The sequence below is a fragment of the Pongo pygmaeus genome, chromosome 2 (assembly GCF_028885625.2).
Source record: "Pongo pygmaeus isolate AG05252 chromosome 2, NHGRI_mPonPyg2-v2.0_pri, whole genome shotgun sequence".
Taxonomy (NCBI): domain Eukaryota; kingdom Metazoa; phylum Chordata; class Mammalia; order Primates; family Hominidae; genus Pongo; species Pongo pygmaeus.
Window position 1 is genome coordinate 64,380,024 of NC_085930.1, and position 15,166 is coordinate 64,395,189.

Sequence of the window (15,166 nt, forward strand, 5' to 3'; positions counted from 1 at the left end):
GCAGGAAGGCCACCCCCAACGCCCATCAAACCTGAAGTCCCGCCTCCGCAGGCAAATACCCGGTGGAATCCCGCCTGGCTCCGAAGCTCCGCCCCCTGGCGGGAGGGCCGCGCGGGTTTCACCGCGGCGTCGCGGAAGGGGCGCGACCACCGTAGGTCCTGTTCCTGCGCTTCCCAAACTGGGCAGAAACGGCGAGAGGCTGGGGGTCAGAAACGCCAGGTTCCCGGCGGGCTGTACCGGGGCTTCGCTGTGTGACCTTGGGCTGGCGTCTCTGGGCCCTTGTTTCCGCGAGTTAAACGTAGGGGCGGGGGAGTTTCTCTGGCCCTGCCGCCTGTGACCTAAGGAGCCCCGTGACCTCTCCGACCCGAGCCCACCCCCGGCCCAGTCTGCGAGCAGCTCCAAGACAAGCACTCCCGGCGAAGACATGTAGGCTCTCAGAGCCTGCGTTTCCCTCTGTAGAGCGGGCCTAGTTACTGTCTTCAGGGTGCACGCGTCTCCGTTCCCGACCCGCACCCTCACCGCCAGGGTAAGCTGAGCCAGGCCCAAGCGACAGCTGGGGGTGTCTGTGGGGCTGCAACCCAGGAGGAGGCCCCAACAATAGAGCCCCAGAGGACGGAGACAATGGGCCTCTGTCGGCCCAGCTGTCCCCGCCATCCAAACAGAAGCAGCTGACGGAGGACTGCCGGGCTGGGATCCCTGGGCTCCGCGGGGGCGGCTGTGTGCCAGGGCGGGGCACAAGGGAAGCGCACAGACGTTTGAAGAGGGGCCCCCGTGTGCCTGCCGTGATTGCATGATGGCATCTGAGCCTCACAACCTAATCCTGAGAAAGGTGCCATAATCAGCCCGACTTTATCTTTAGGGAACTGAGGTTCGGGCCTGGATTAAACCCAAACTCGGCCACCCGCCAGCACAGTGGTGGCTTTGGGCAGGTTGCTTCAGCCTTCTGGTCCTTCATGTCTGCATCTGAAAATGAAGTACTGGGCCGGGTGCGGTGGCTCACGCCTGTAATCCCAGCACTTTGGGAGGCCGAGGCGGGTGAATCACCTGAGGTCAGGAGTTCGAGACCATCCTGACCAACATGGTGAAACCCCGACTCTACTAAAAATATAAAAAATTAGCTGGGCGTGATGAAGGGCGCCTGTAATCCCAGCTACTCGGGAGGCTGGGGCAGGAGAATCGCTTGAACCAGGGAGGGGAGGTTGCGGTGAGGCCGTGCCATTGCAATCCAGCCTGGGCGACAAGAGTGAGACTCCATCTCAAAAAAAAAAAAAAGGAAGAAAATGAAGTTCTGGTTGCACTTCACTCTCTGGATTTCATGGGCAAGTCCAGAGAATCAAGAGACAATAATGTTGATTATTATTCAGAGACCATCTGTCATGTGCTAAGTTGAAGTCCAAATTCTTTTTGCTCATTGAACTCTTATAACAGTCCTAGGAGGCAAACTATTGTCATCCCCATTTTATAGATAAAGAAATTGAGGCACAATGGTGAAGTAACTCACTCAAAGGTCAGGGATGTGGGCAGATGTAAACCACAGAAGGAATAAGTACTATTTTATAAAGTGACAGAGTGCATGCAGTAGCCCTGTGGCATTTGTGAGAGACCGACTTCCTCTCAGGGAACTTGCTCTGTAGTTTGGGAAGCCACACAGATGATCCTCTGGTTGGGAGAATGAGGATCTGGGCAGCCTGGACCTGAAGCTGAGGCCAAAGAGAGTGGGATTGGTCTGGATAAGAGGGTTTTTAAATTTTTTTAATTTTTAAATTATTTTTTAAGAGACAGCCTCACTATATTGCTAAGGCTGGTGTCTAACTCCTGGGCTCAAGCGATCCTCCCACCTAGGCCTTCCAAAGTGTTGGGATTACAGGCATGAGTCAGAATGCCTGGCCAAGTTGTGTCCTGGTAGCTAAAGAGTTAAGTGGTCTGCGGAGGCCCTGGAGCTTGTGAACACCCTCAAACCACCATGAAAGCCTGGCCAACAGGCCCGCATTATCACGTGGGGAAGAAATAAGTGTTATGCACGCTGCTGTGTTTGGGGGCCTCTGTTGCAGTATCGTAGTGTGTCTGCTCACTAAGACACAGCACTGGGGACACAGCTGCACACCAGCAGATGAGTTCAGAAAGCCTTTGTCAAGCTAATAGTTTAGTGGGAGAGACAAGCCTTAACCTAGGAAGGAAAATTGTGATTACAAAATGTGGTAATTGCTGTGAAAGGCATAGGCTGAGACAGAGAGAGAATAATGGGGTCCCTGATTTGGACAGTGGTCAGGGAAGGCCCCTTTGAAGAAATATATTTTTTCACTTTTTAACCATATGTATTTTATTTTTAAATGACATTTAATGAAACAAGACACTGACTTATTGAATGAACATTGTATACTTACTGTTTTTCGCCTTTCATGCAATATTGAAATATATTTCAACTTAAAACAAATAAGAAAGTCCCAAATATAACACTTCTTTTGAAAAATACAGGCACGGCTAGGCGCGGTGGCTCACGCCTGTAATCCCAGCACTTTGGGAGGCCAAGATGGGCGGATCACCTGAGGTCAGGAGGTCAAGACTAGCCTGGCCAACAAGGCGAAATCCCGTCTCTACTAAAAAGTACAAAAATTAGCCGGGGGTGGTGGCAGGTACCTGTAATCCCAGCTACTCAGGAGGCCAAGGCAGGAGGAGCTTGAATCCAGGGGCGGAAGTTGCGGTGAGCTGAGATCGCGCCACTGCGCTCCAGCCTGGGCAACAAGAGCAAGATTGTCACAAAAAAAAAAAGAAAAATACAGGCACACAAAGGATATTACAGAAATGCACCAAACATGAATTATTGGCACAGATACAATATTTCAAAACATTAGCTAATACTAGATTGAGATATCCTATTACATTAAAACCATGCCCCTTTCAATTCAAGTGAGCACCTCTATTTCCATTCTAAGACCCTGTGATTTTATACACATTTAACACAACAGTAACAATAACAGTAATGCTAGCTAGTATTTGTTATGCCCTTAATGAGTGCCAAGCTCAGCTAAATATGTAAAACATGTTTTGTTTGTTTTATTGGTGAAGAGATGATTTCTTAACCAGAAGATACAGCAGGTTCAAAGTCCTGGAGGCCAGAAGGAGCTTGTATTCAAGAAACAGAAAACGAAGTGTAAGAAAATATATTTTCTCAAGGAAATATAAGTTGTATTTCTATGTAACTTTATGCACCAGGAGAGCCCCAGCAAGAAAGAGAGGTCTCACTCCACAGGGATTTCTGAAAAAAAGTTTAATGAACAGGCCATTTACCTGAGATGTGGGCAAGGTTGAGGGGAACAACAGGAGATGGTGCAGCACCTGAGGTTGGCAACAGAGGGGAGGGAGCTCTCACCCCTAAACCTGAAGGGTCCAGGAGAGGGAGTGGTTTCCTGGAACCAGTGAGAATAGCTAGCTATGGGCCACGGGGAAGCCTGAGAGGAGGTTTGAGGCCACACAGTCACTGCCAAAACTAGGGGTACATGGGGAAAATACCCCAAATTAGCTCTTCTCCCAGCCTCTGATGCCCTGCTGGCACTTCCCATTGGCTGGATCCAACTGGAACCCCAAGATCAAGGAATCCTCTGTGATGGCATCCATGGGGGTCCGCTTCGTCGGGGAGCACGGAGCAGGGTGGAAAACCCTGGTGGGTGGGTCTGCAGGTTGCAGGTAAGCAGAGAATGACCACTGATGTTCTGAGCAACCTTGGAGATTCCTCCAGTCTTGTGAGCCAGCTCTGTAACAGGAGTGAGCCGGCTTGAAAAATAACCCTGCCTCCTGTCCCCAGTACTGCCTGCAAAGATCTTGCTGACCTGGGACACTCACATATCCTGTCACCATGGAAACCTGATACTCACTCTTGGCTATCTCTGCCTACCATCTGTACCAAACTGGTGACCAGGTGATGGCCAAGGGGATGAGAAATCACTGCACTGCTAGAGCCCCTGTGAGAGGCCCCAGTCTTGGTCTCAAGCAGATGAGTTGAGCAGGGCCTCTGGGGACCAGCTGGGATATCTGGACACCCTGGGTGGGTGAAATCATCACTCCCCGCTCTAGGCTCCTGGCAACAAGTGATTTGCTCCAACTACCAGGACTGGCCCCAAGGGAACTCATTAGTCCACACCATTGCCAATGACAAACCCAGCACACACACTCTGGGGTGTTACCTCAGCTGCACAGATGAAGGGAGACACAGCCCACAGCTACAGGCACACACCCACAGTGCCAGATTCAGATGCACACACACAGGCACAGACAGAGATGTACCCCTGCAGTGAGTGCTGCCACACCCAGCCCCATGCCTGGCCACCCCTGCCAATCTCCTAGTCTCTGTCTTCCTGATTGTCCCACGATAAAGCTGGGACACCCCAAAACACTGTCTTCACTGCTGTGTCCCCTCCCCAGAAAGGGAAGTTTTTGGAGCACAGATATGAAAGGAAGACACAGATATAGATGTGAATCTAGATATACATATGCCAAGGACAGAGTCAGGGTTTGTCAGGCCTGATGTTCATACAATGAGGGAGGGACAGTTCTTTTTAAACAAAGGCCAGGTGTGGTGGCACATGCCTGTAATCCCAGCACTTTGGGAGGCCAAGGTGGGTGGATCACCCGAGGTCAGGAGTTCAAGACCAGCCTGGCCAACATGGTGAAACCCCGTCTCTACTAAAAATACAAAAAAAAATTTAGCTGTGCATGGTGGCGGCTGCCTGTAATCCCAGCTACTCAGGAGGCTGAGGCAGGAGAATCGCTTGAACCTGGGAGGCGGAGGTTGCAGTAAGCCGAGATCGTGCCATTGCACTCCAGCCTGGGCGATAAGAGCAAAACTCTGTCTCAAAAAAAAATATTAAAACTACGAATACAAAACTAGAGACCTGGGAAGGAGCCCAACTAGAGAGGAGCCCCGGAGCTTAACAAGAAATCAGCTTCTGTCACATGCAGGAAACAGAGAGATAACCCCACAAATACATGTGGGAGCACAAACACAGGCACCCCAGGCTCTTCAAGCCACACACACTAACACGCACAGACACAGGCATGCACGCGCACACGTGCTCCATGCCTCAGGCGTTCTCAGGGCAGTCTGGGAGGCCTCTGTGCACCAACCTTCATTCAGAGAGGCCCCTGCAGCCCTGGCTTAGATCGTAGGCTTCCCCCAGCTGCTTCTACAGCCACAGGCATCCTCTGAGACCCTGCATTTTGCTGTTTCAGAGGAGCCAACCCTGCTCCCCACTCCAGCTTTCTCACCCTTCACCTCTGGCCCCAGGACAAGATGAGCAGGAGGAGGGGGAGCTGCCCAACACTCACTGAGGAGTCAGCCTCTGGACCTTGGAGCCAGCAACACCCCCCTGCACTCACACCCCCACCTCATCCTGCTGCCTTCTCCTGAGGAGGGGAAACAGGCCCAGAGAGGGAGGGCATGAGCTCTAATTTGAGTCCTCTGGGATGACAGCAGTACCTCATCACATGCACACACAGAACCAACACACATTTTTCTGGACCACAGGATATTTTAAAAGGTTTTCTTTTTTAATACAGAAAAGCAGGAAGACGAAAATGGCCTGTAATGCTGCCACACAGATAATCTCAGTGGTATTTTTAAAATAAAGTTAATGAATGCCCACGTTTGCAAAATTCAAACCATACCAAAGGATTATAAAATGAAAACTAAAACTTTTTCCATCACAGTCACTCTCCCCAGAAACGATGCCTCTTTGTTTCCTTCCTGAAGACATTGGCATGCCAGCATTTTTTACCTATAAAAAGAAAATCACTCTGCCCACTGTTTTGGACCTTGCCATTTTTTTCACCTAAAACACATCTCGGCAGATCTTTTCACATCCACGCTGCTAATCCGCCTCCTTTCTAACGGCTGTGCTGTACTCTGTTGTATGCTTGTGTTTTCTGTGGGTGTGTATTTACCGTATTTCCAGTTTCTTTGCTCTTACAATGTGCCAGCAGATCCCCGAGGTACCTGAATATACTGCAAATATTTCCACAGGGCTAGGCACGAGCAGAGGCGCCGGGTCAAAAGGGTCTGTGCATTTTTAATTCTTGGAGGGGCTCTTGGCTCACGTCTGTAACCCCAGCACTTTAGGAGGCAGAGGCAGGTAGATCACATGAGATCAGGAGTTCGAAACCAGTCTAGCCAACACGGTGAAACCCCACCTCTACTAAAAATGCAAAAGTTAGCCAAGCATGATGGCCTGCGCCTGTAGTCCCAGCTACTTGGGAGGCTGAGGCAGTAGAATTGCTTGAACCCAAGAGGCGGAGGTTGCAGTGAGCTAAGATCACGCCATTGCACTCCAGCCTGGGCGACAAGAGCAAAACTCTGTCTAAAAAAAAATAAATAAATAAAAATTCTAGTAGAGATTGCCAAAATGCTCTTCAAAAAGATGGCATTCATTCACACTTTTAGCAACAATATATGAATTTGTGTCCCTAGACTTTTAATCAATTTTGCCAATCTAAGGCATGAAAAGTCCCAGCTCAGTGGTTTTTAGCAGGTTTATTGTGATATGATTCACATACTATACAATTCACCATTCAATGGCTTTTAGTATAGAGTTGTGCAACTATCACCATCAATTTTAGAGCATTTCGATTGCCCCCAAAAGAAACCCTATACCTTTTAGCAGTCACTCCCCATTTCCTCCCTCCCGGCATCCACTGGAAGCCATTAATCCACATTTTGCATCTATAGATGTGCCTATTTTGGACGTTTCGCATAAATGCAATTGTATAATATGTGGCCTTTTCTGGGAGCAAAGGGGCACAGGAGCTGCTGTGGTTGGAGCGCCCGGTGCCTGGAGCCTTGCTGGTTCACACACTGCTATGCGATTGGGCACAGAAGGCCCACAGAGCAGAACTTGATGTCTAGCTCACCACCCCCATTCAACCTTCCTGGTCAAATGCCTGCCCAAGCTTGCCTGCTGTGAGGGAGGGCATGGGGCTAACTTTATGTCCCACGTCATCTTCCCTAACCTCAGCTGGGTCCCAGCAGGGTGACTGGGCACTGCTTCTTGGTCCTGCAGGGTTAGCATGACTTTAAGGGTTTTTTCCCCCTTCTTTTTATTATGGAAAATGCCAAACATATGCAAATGTAGAGAGAATAGTATAAATGAGCCTTGTGTACCCATCATCTGGGCTCAGTATTGATCAGCTCAATAATGATCAGCTTGGCTGGGCACGGTGGCTCACACCTGTAATCCCAGCACTTTGGGAGGCCAAGGCAGGTGGATCATTTGAGGTCAGCAGTTCACAACCAGCTTGGCCAACATGGTGAGGCCCCGTCTCTATTAGAAACACAAAAAATTAGCTGGGCGTGATGGTGCCTACCTGTAATCCCAGCTACTTGGGAGGCTGAGGCAGGAGAATCACTTGAACCTGGGAGGGGGAGGTTGCAGTGAGCTGAGATTGCGCCACTGCACTCCAGCCTGGCAACAGAACGAGACTCCGTGTCAGTAAAACAAACTAAAAAATAATAATAATAATAATAACGAACTCACAGCAAACCTGTTTGATCTGTATCTTCTTCCCCTCCCACCTCTGGCCCCTATTCTGAAGCATATCTCAGATAACCTATCCCGAAATTCATCTTTAATCACTACTCTTTCCATACCAGAGGACATTTGTGAAAAGATGACATGTAGCCATTTAAGATAATGAGCACCCTGGAGCCTGCAGTTTATGACCTGTGGACACACACTCCTCAAAGCAGGAATTCATTCACATACAGACCTTTCCAGTCCCACAAGTTGAGATAAATATGAATATGTTTGCCAGCCGCAGTGGTTCACGCTTGTAATCCCAGCACTTAGGGAGGCAGAGGTATGAAGATCGCTTAAGCCCAGAAGTTCAAGATCTGCCCAGGCAACACAGCAAGATCCTGTACTCCACACAAAGGAAAAAAAAAAACAAAAACAGACAAAAAAGATATATGAATATGTTTATATGTGTATATTGATACACATATATTTCTTCATGTTAAGGAAATATGCATCTATTCTGATTCTACTAAGGACTTTATTTAATCAAGGAAAGGATGTTGGATTTTGTCAAATAACTTTTTTTTAATCTGTTGAGATAACAGTTTTCTTCCTTTGATTATTTAATATGACATATTATAGTAATAGATGTCATCTAGTGAGCTCTCCTCACATTCTTAGGGTGAACTCCATGAGGCCCTTTAAAGAACTACTGAATTCCATTTGCCAATATTTTATTTTGGATTTTGGCAATATATATGAGATAGGTCTCTACCTTTAATTTGTATCCTATGTTGGTAGAATTTTGGTATCAGTGTTAATATTGGATTTATAAAAATAAATTAAATCATTTAATGTTCTGGAAAAGCTTAAATAACATCTGCATTTTTTGCTCTTTGAAGTTAGAAAGAATTCTCCCACAAAACTATGTGGGCCTGGAACTTTTGGGGGGAGGTTTTAATAGCTTTCTCAGTTTCTGGGAAATGGTAGATTCAAATGGGGTCTTCACATATGCTCTTCCAGCCACCACAGCTGTCCCTGCAACACCCTAGCTAACCGGCTCCTTTTTATCCTTCAGGCCTTGGGGTAAATGTCACCTCTGTCTTAGTGTGAGCTCCCCAACAATGAGGTCCTGAGACACAGATGTGATGCAAACGGTTCATTTGGAAGGTGATTCCAGAAGTACTGGTGAGCGAGTGAGAGGGGGTAAGAAAAGGACAGAAGGGAGCCAGTACAAGGTATATCAACAAGCAGAAGACAGCTGTGGGTGTGCAGGGCTCCAGTGGCTGGAATATTCATCCTCTAACTCCTGTCCATCATTTGCTGAGAGCTACTGCCAGGGATGTTAAACCCCCACAATTCTCATTTGCCTCACACTGGCCAGGCACGCCCCTGAAGCCAGAGGAAGCCCACAGGCTGAATCACAGGGACATGCAGTCGGAAGCCACCAACAGTGAATGCTGAAGGGTGGGGACTGCGTGCCAATAACTGTGCTACGTGACTGGAGAGGTCTTCCCTGGCCACCAAATGTAAGCAGGACCCCTCCACACCTGGTGTTCTCCATGGCTGCATCCTGTTCATGCCCTTCAGAGCATTCACCAAACTTTGTACCATTACCCACGCGTATACAGACATACGTGTTTACTCACCTGTTAACTCACTTCCTCCACTAGGTTGAAAGCTCAAAGAGGGCAGAGGTGACATCACTGTTCACTGCATGTACCCAGCACAGTGCCTGGCACCAATCTGCATCCACTAAACACTCGTGCCTGGATAAACACAGCCTGCATAGCTTCATCTTCATTATTTGTTCTTATGTCTGTCTCCACCACTAAGTGTGACCTTTCAGAGCCCAGGATCCAGATCCAACCTGCCTATGGGTCCAGACCTAGCTCAAGACCTTAAAGACTGGCCGGGTGCGGTGGCTCATGCCTGTAATCCCAACACTTTGGGAGCCCAAGGAGGGTGGATCACTTGAGGTCAGGAGTTAGTGACCAGCCTGGGCAACATGGTGAAACCCCATCTCTACTAAAAATACAAAAAATAGCCAGGCGTGGTGGCAGGTACCTGTAATTCCAGCTACGGGGGAGGCTGAGGAAGGAGAATCATTTAAACCCAGGAGGTGGAGGTTGCAGTGAACTGAGATTGTGCCATGCACTCCAGCCTGGGCGACAGAGCAAGACTCCATCTCAAACAAAAACAAAAACAAAAAAACAAAACACACACACAAAAAAGAAAGAAATGTGCTTCATGTTACTCCCACCTGAAAAGTTTTCCCAGCTGATGGAACCTACACCAGAAGCTGTGTGAAATAAGCCATCTATGGACTGGACATTGCAGCTTCAGTGGCAAGTAGGAATGAATTTGGCAACATGGGAAGGTAAGGGAAGCATGTGAAAATTTAACAAGATTTGGCCACCAGTGTCTGAGTTTTAACTGTAGTAAAACCCAGCCAGGCTGGGCGCGGTGGCTCACGTCTGTAATCCCAGCACTTTGGGAGGCCGAGGCAGGCAGATCACCTGAGGTCAGGAGTTCGAGACCAGCCTGGCCAACATGGTAAAACTCCGTCTCTGCTAAAAAATACAAAAATTAGCCAGGCGTGGTGGCAGGAGCCTTAATCTCAGCTACTTGGGAGGCAGAGGCAGGAGAATCATTTGAACCTGGGAGGCGGAGGTTGCAGTGAGGTGAGATTGAGCCATTGCCCTCAAGCCTGGGGCACAAGAGCAAGACTTCTCTCTCTCTCACACACACACACACACACACACACACACACACAAACCACCAGCCAAGCACGGTGGCTCATGCCTGTAATCCCAGCACTTTGGGAGGCTGAGGTTGGCCCATCACCCGAGGTCAGGAGTTCAACACCAGCCTGGCCAACATGGTGAAACCTCATCTCTACTAAAAACACAAAATTAGCCAGGCATGGTGGCGGGCACCTGCAATCCCAGCTGCTCGGGAGGCTGAGGCAGGAAAATTGCTTGAACCCAGGGGGCAGTGAGCCGAGATCACGCCAGTGCACTCCAGCCTGGGCAAAAAAAGAGCGAAACTCCATCTCAAAAAAAAAAAAACCAAAAAAACAAAAAACAAAAATCATTAACTTTACCATATTAACCATGGGTAAGTATACAGTTCAGTAGTGTTAAATATCCTTGTGCAACAAGTCTCTAGAACTATTTTTTCTTTTTCTTTTTCTTTTCTTTTTTCCCTTTTTTTTGTTTTTTTTTTGTTTTTTTTTTTTTTGTTTTGAGATGGAGTCTCACTCTCTTGCCCAGGCTGGAGTGCAATGGCACAATCTCTGCTTACTGCAACCTCCACCTCCTGAGTTCAAGTGATTCTTCTGCCTCAACTTCCTGAATAGCTGGGATTACAGGCACCCGCCACCACCCCCGGCTAATTCTTATATTTTTAGTAGAGACAGGGTTTCACCATGTTGGTCAGGATGGTCTTGAACTTCTGACCTCGGGTGATCTGCCCACCTCAGCCTCCCAAAGTGCTAGGATTACAGGCTTGAGCCACCACGCCTGGCCCTCTGGAACTTTTTTATCTTGCAAAACTGAAACTCTCTTCTTATATACTAACTCGCTATTTCCCCTCCCCTTTGCCCCTGGCACCCCCCATTCCGTTTTCTGTCTATGAAATTGACTGCCCCAGGTACTTCATGTAAGTGGAATCACACAGTATTTTTCCTTTTGTGACTGGCTTATTCACTTAGCATAATGTCCTCAAGGTTCATCCATGTCGTAGCATGGCTCAGAATTCCTTTCCCTTTTAAGGATAAGTAATATTCCATCATATGAACAGAGTACATTTTCTGGATTCATTCATCTGTCAATAGACATTTAAGTTCTTTCCACCTCTTGGCTATTGTGAATAATGCTGCTATGAACATGTATGTGCAAATATCCACTGGAGTCTCTGCTTTCACTTCTTTTGGACATGTACCCAGAAGTGGGATTGCTGGATCATATGGCAAGTCTATCTTTAATTTTTTGAGGAACCATCATACTGTTTTCCACAGCGATTATACCATTTTACATTCCCACATCAGAACAAGGGTTCTGATTTCTTCACATTCTTGCCAACAGCTGTTATTTTCTTTTTTTTTTTTCAATAGTGGCCATCCTAATAGGTGTGACATTTCACTTCCTAATAGAAGTGACATTTCACTGTGGGTTTTTTAAAATTTTTTATTATTATAAATATATTTTTGAGACAGGGTCTCACTCTGTCACCCAGGCTGGAGTGCAACGCAGTGTCTGTATCCCAGCTAACCGCAACCTCCACCTCTCCGGTTCAAGTGATTCTCCCACCTCCCCAGTAGCTGGGATTACAGGCGTGTGCCACCACTCCCAGCTAATTTTTGTATTTTTTGGTAGAGATGGGGTTTCATCATGTTGGCCCGGCTGATCTCTAACTCCTGACCTCAGGTGACCTGCCCGCCTCAGCCTCCCGATGTACTGAGATTACAGGCATGAGCCACCACGCCCAGCCTTCATTGTGGTTTTGATTTGCACTTCCCTACTAGTTAGTGCTGCTGAGCACCTTTTTGTGTGCTTGTTGGTATTTGTATATCTTCTTTGGAGAAATGTCTATTCAAGACCCTTATTCATTTTTTTATTGTGTTGTTGTTAAGTTGTAGGAGTTCTTTATATATTCTGGTTTTTGGCCTCTTGTCATACATATGATTTGTAAATATTTTCTCCTATTCTGTAGGTCGCCTTTTCACTCTGTTGGTTCTTTTGAGGTGAAGAAATGTTTAAGTTTGGTGTAATTCCATTTATCTATTATTGCTTTTGCTGTCTATCCTTTTGGTATCCTATCCAAGAAATTATTGCCAAACCCAATGTCATGAAGATTTTCCCCTGTGTTTTCTTCTAAGGGTTTTATAGTTTTAGCTCTTACATTTAGGTGTTTCATCCATGTTAGCGTGTGCTTTCATTATTTAAATACACTTTGCCTGGCCAAGCAGTCTGTAGGCTGCAGGGAAATCACTGAGACTCAGACTCGGCCAAGGTTAGGCCTAGACATGGTTCTCTTCAGGTTGTTAGATGATGGGGCTCATGAAGTTTAGTGGGCTCTGGGCTCCTTCCCAGCACCCGAGGACATGCCCACTGGTCCCCATCTTACAACATTCATTGTCCTTATCATCTTCGATGTCACCAGCCTCTCATCACACAGGTTTGCATCATATTGGTATCAGTGATGAGGCCCATCTCCTCAAATGCTGCCAGGAAGATGGGCCAGGTGTGATGCTCTTTTTGAAGCTGAGAAAAATAAAGCTTACAGGCATTCTCACATAGCAAGTATGGCTCTAAATGCAGAACCATTTCCACTACATTGAAGTTATTTCTCTCAGAAAAAAAATTTTTTTAATGGATGACATATAAGGACTCATCCAGGGAGAATTGAACTGAAAGGAAGAACGTAAGAGAAAGCTTAAATCATTGTATATAAAAGGTCTTCCTATCTATTTTGTTTGTAGAAGCAACAAAATTGGAATGGACCCAAATGCCAAAGGATAGAGAAATAGTTAAGCCAACAAGTAGAGTACTTTTCAGTTAAGAGAAGTAAGTTCCCAGATGCCTCCAAGGAAATGGAGAAATGTGTATCTTAACCAACAAAACTAAGCGGAGCCTGACTCTTGTTACTTATAAAGTAAACACTGACTCTTGTTACTTATAAAAGCCATACATAGCATGCTGGTCAACTGCCCACGGGCACTCGGGTCCATTTCTGCCCTGCCCTTGTCCTCTGGCTTCTCAGTCAGTGGCCACTGGTGCTGGAACGCTGGAGGGTGGGAAGAGAGGATAAAGCAGGGCATTTCTCCCCTGGGTGCCCTTGACATCTCCAGCAGAGGAAGGGCCTTCTCCTCTGTGGCTTCAGCTCTGCCTGGTTCCTCTGGGAACTTCGGTGGTCCCATTGCCTACCAGAAAGCCCCTTCCCATGGCTCTAGCTCCTATGGGGCACCCCAACTCTTGGGTCACACCTATTACCTTCTCTTTGTTCCTAGGAATGGGAGTGGCCTCCTGCTGAACTAATCCCTCTAACCTCACTGCCACTGCCTACACCACCAGAGCAACCAATTCCCTGTATTAAATTCCATGAGAGAACTTTGTGTTTTCCTGGCTGGCTCCAGGCTGATACTTACACTAATGGATAAAAATAAGAAGTTTGTTTGTTTGTTTGTTTTGAGACAGAGTCTTGCTCTCTTTCCCAGGCTGGAGTGCAGTGGCTCACTGCAACCTCTGCCTCCCGGGTTTAAGCGATTCTCCTGTCTCAGCCTCCTGAGTAGCAGGGACTACAGGTGCGTGCCACCATGCCCAGCTAATTTTTGTATTTTTAGTAGAGATGGAGTTTCGCCATGTTGGCCAGGCTGGACTTGAACTCCTGACCTCAGGTGATCTGCCCTCCTTAGCCTCCCAAAGTGCTGGAATGAGCCACTGTGCCAGGCTGCATCCTCGGCAGATGGGAATGTGATCTCCCTGACAACCAGCAAAGACCACTCCTGAGGCCCAGATGGTACCGAGGATACCTCAGTGGAGGCTACTGACCCCTCCCATCCATGACTTAGCACCACATTTAATCCCTCGAGAGTGTAGATGCATCCTAGAAATAGGAAGAAGGGAAATATTGAGTTGCCACCCTACAGGAATAGGATCTGGAAAGAGAAATTAAGATAGGATATAAAAAATAAAGAAAGGTACGATTTGTGCACACCTGAGTTTATAGACTAGAATTCAAATCCACTACAACTGAGAGAATAATTGGCCTTCAATGGAATGCAAAGAGGGTTATAAAGACACTAGAATGCAGTGGAAAATGTTTCAGCATTGGAGGGAAAGAATCCTCCCACTCCCTGGAATTGTCCACTTTGAAGTCAGCAGGGTCCTTCAATATTAAGCAGCATGACCCCTCATTTCATAGTCAAAAAAAACAGATGTCCAGGGAGGCTCAATAGCTGTCCTGAGATCTCACAGTCAGCTAATGTGGGGAGCAAGAACCCGAGCCTGTGGTTTTCTCTGCTACACTTGGGTGGCTGCTGGGGCTTGCTGCAAAGACCCAAATTGCTTCTTAATTGGGGTCTTCTGCTTAATTAGCTGCTTCCTGAGCAGCCCATGCTCCCTGTCAGGAAATCTCAATCAACACCATCTTCTCTAAATTGCTGTGACCTCGCTCTTCTCATCTCTTCCATGCAGGGATTCACTTCTTGGTTTTGCCCAGTGGGACAGCTGGGGAGGGGATGGGCCATGCGGACAGCCTCTGCAGAGAGAAAGCAGCTGTTCTTACCACCACGCCCTGCTCCAGGGACTTCAGAGGGCTTCACAACCACCCCAAGAGGGTCAGGACTGGGGAACAGGAAGACTGGGTCCAATCCTGGATTTGCCACTAACTCCCCATGTGATCTTGGGAAACCTCTGTCACTCCAGGGGCTTCAGTGACCATTAAATTACAGTTTCTCCTCTAAATTAGGGTTACTAGGCTTAGCAAATAAAAATGCAAGATACTCAGTTACATTTGAATTTCAGTAAGCAACACCATTTTTTAGTATAAGTGTGTCCCATGCAGTAAGTGTATTTGAGATATACTTATACCAAAAAATTTCTTTGGTATCTGAAATACAAATTTAACTAGGCATCCTGTATTTTATCTGACAATCCTAT

The 15,166-nt window shown here is 47.3% G+C and overlaps 1 protein-coding gene and 1 long non-coding RNA gene across 3 annotated transcripts in view; one reads left to right on the plus strand and one right to left on the minus strand.

Moving 5' to 3' along the window:
• Positions 1–2,800, minus strand: part of HDAC11 (histone deacetylase 11) — a 28,968-nt gene extending 26,168 nt beyond the window's left edge. For both annotated transcript variants that reach the window (XM_054483734.2, XM_054483733.2), the window contains exon 1: positions 32–2,800. In XM_054483734.2, coding sequence (XP_054339709.1) covers positions 32–792 — 761 coding nt within the window. In that variant the 5' untranslated portion in view covers positions 793–2,800. The remainder of the gene's footprint in view (positions 1–31) is intronic.
• Positions 40–6,117, plus strand: LOC129034157 (uncharacterized). Its single transcript, XR_008501768.1, has 3 exons — positions 40–526; positions 3,067–3,151; positions 5,227–6,117. It is a non-coding gene; the product is annotated as an uncharacterized LOC129034157 (long non-coding RNA).
• Positions 6,118–15,166: the final 9,049 nt, after the last annotated feature.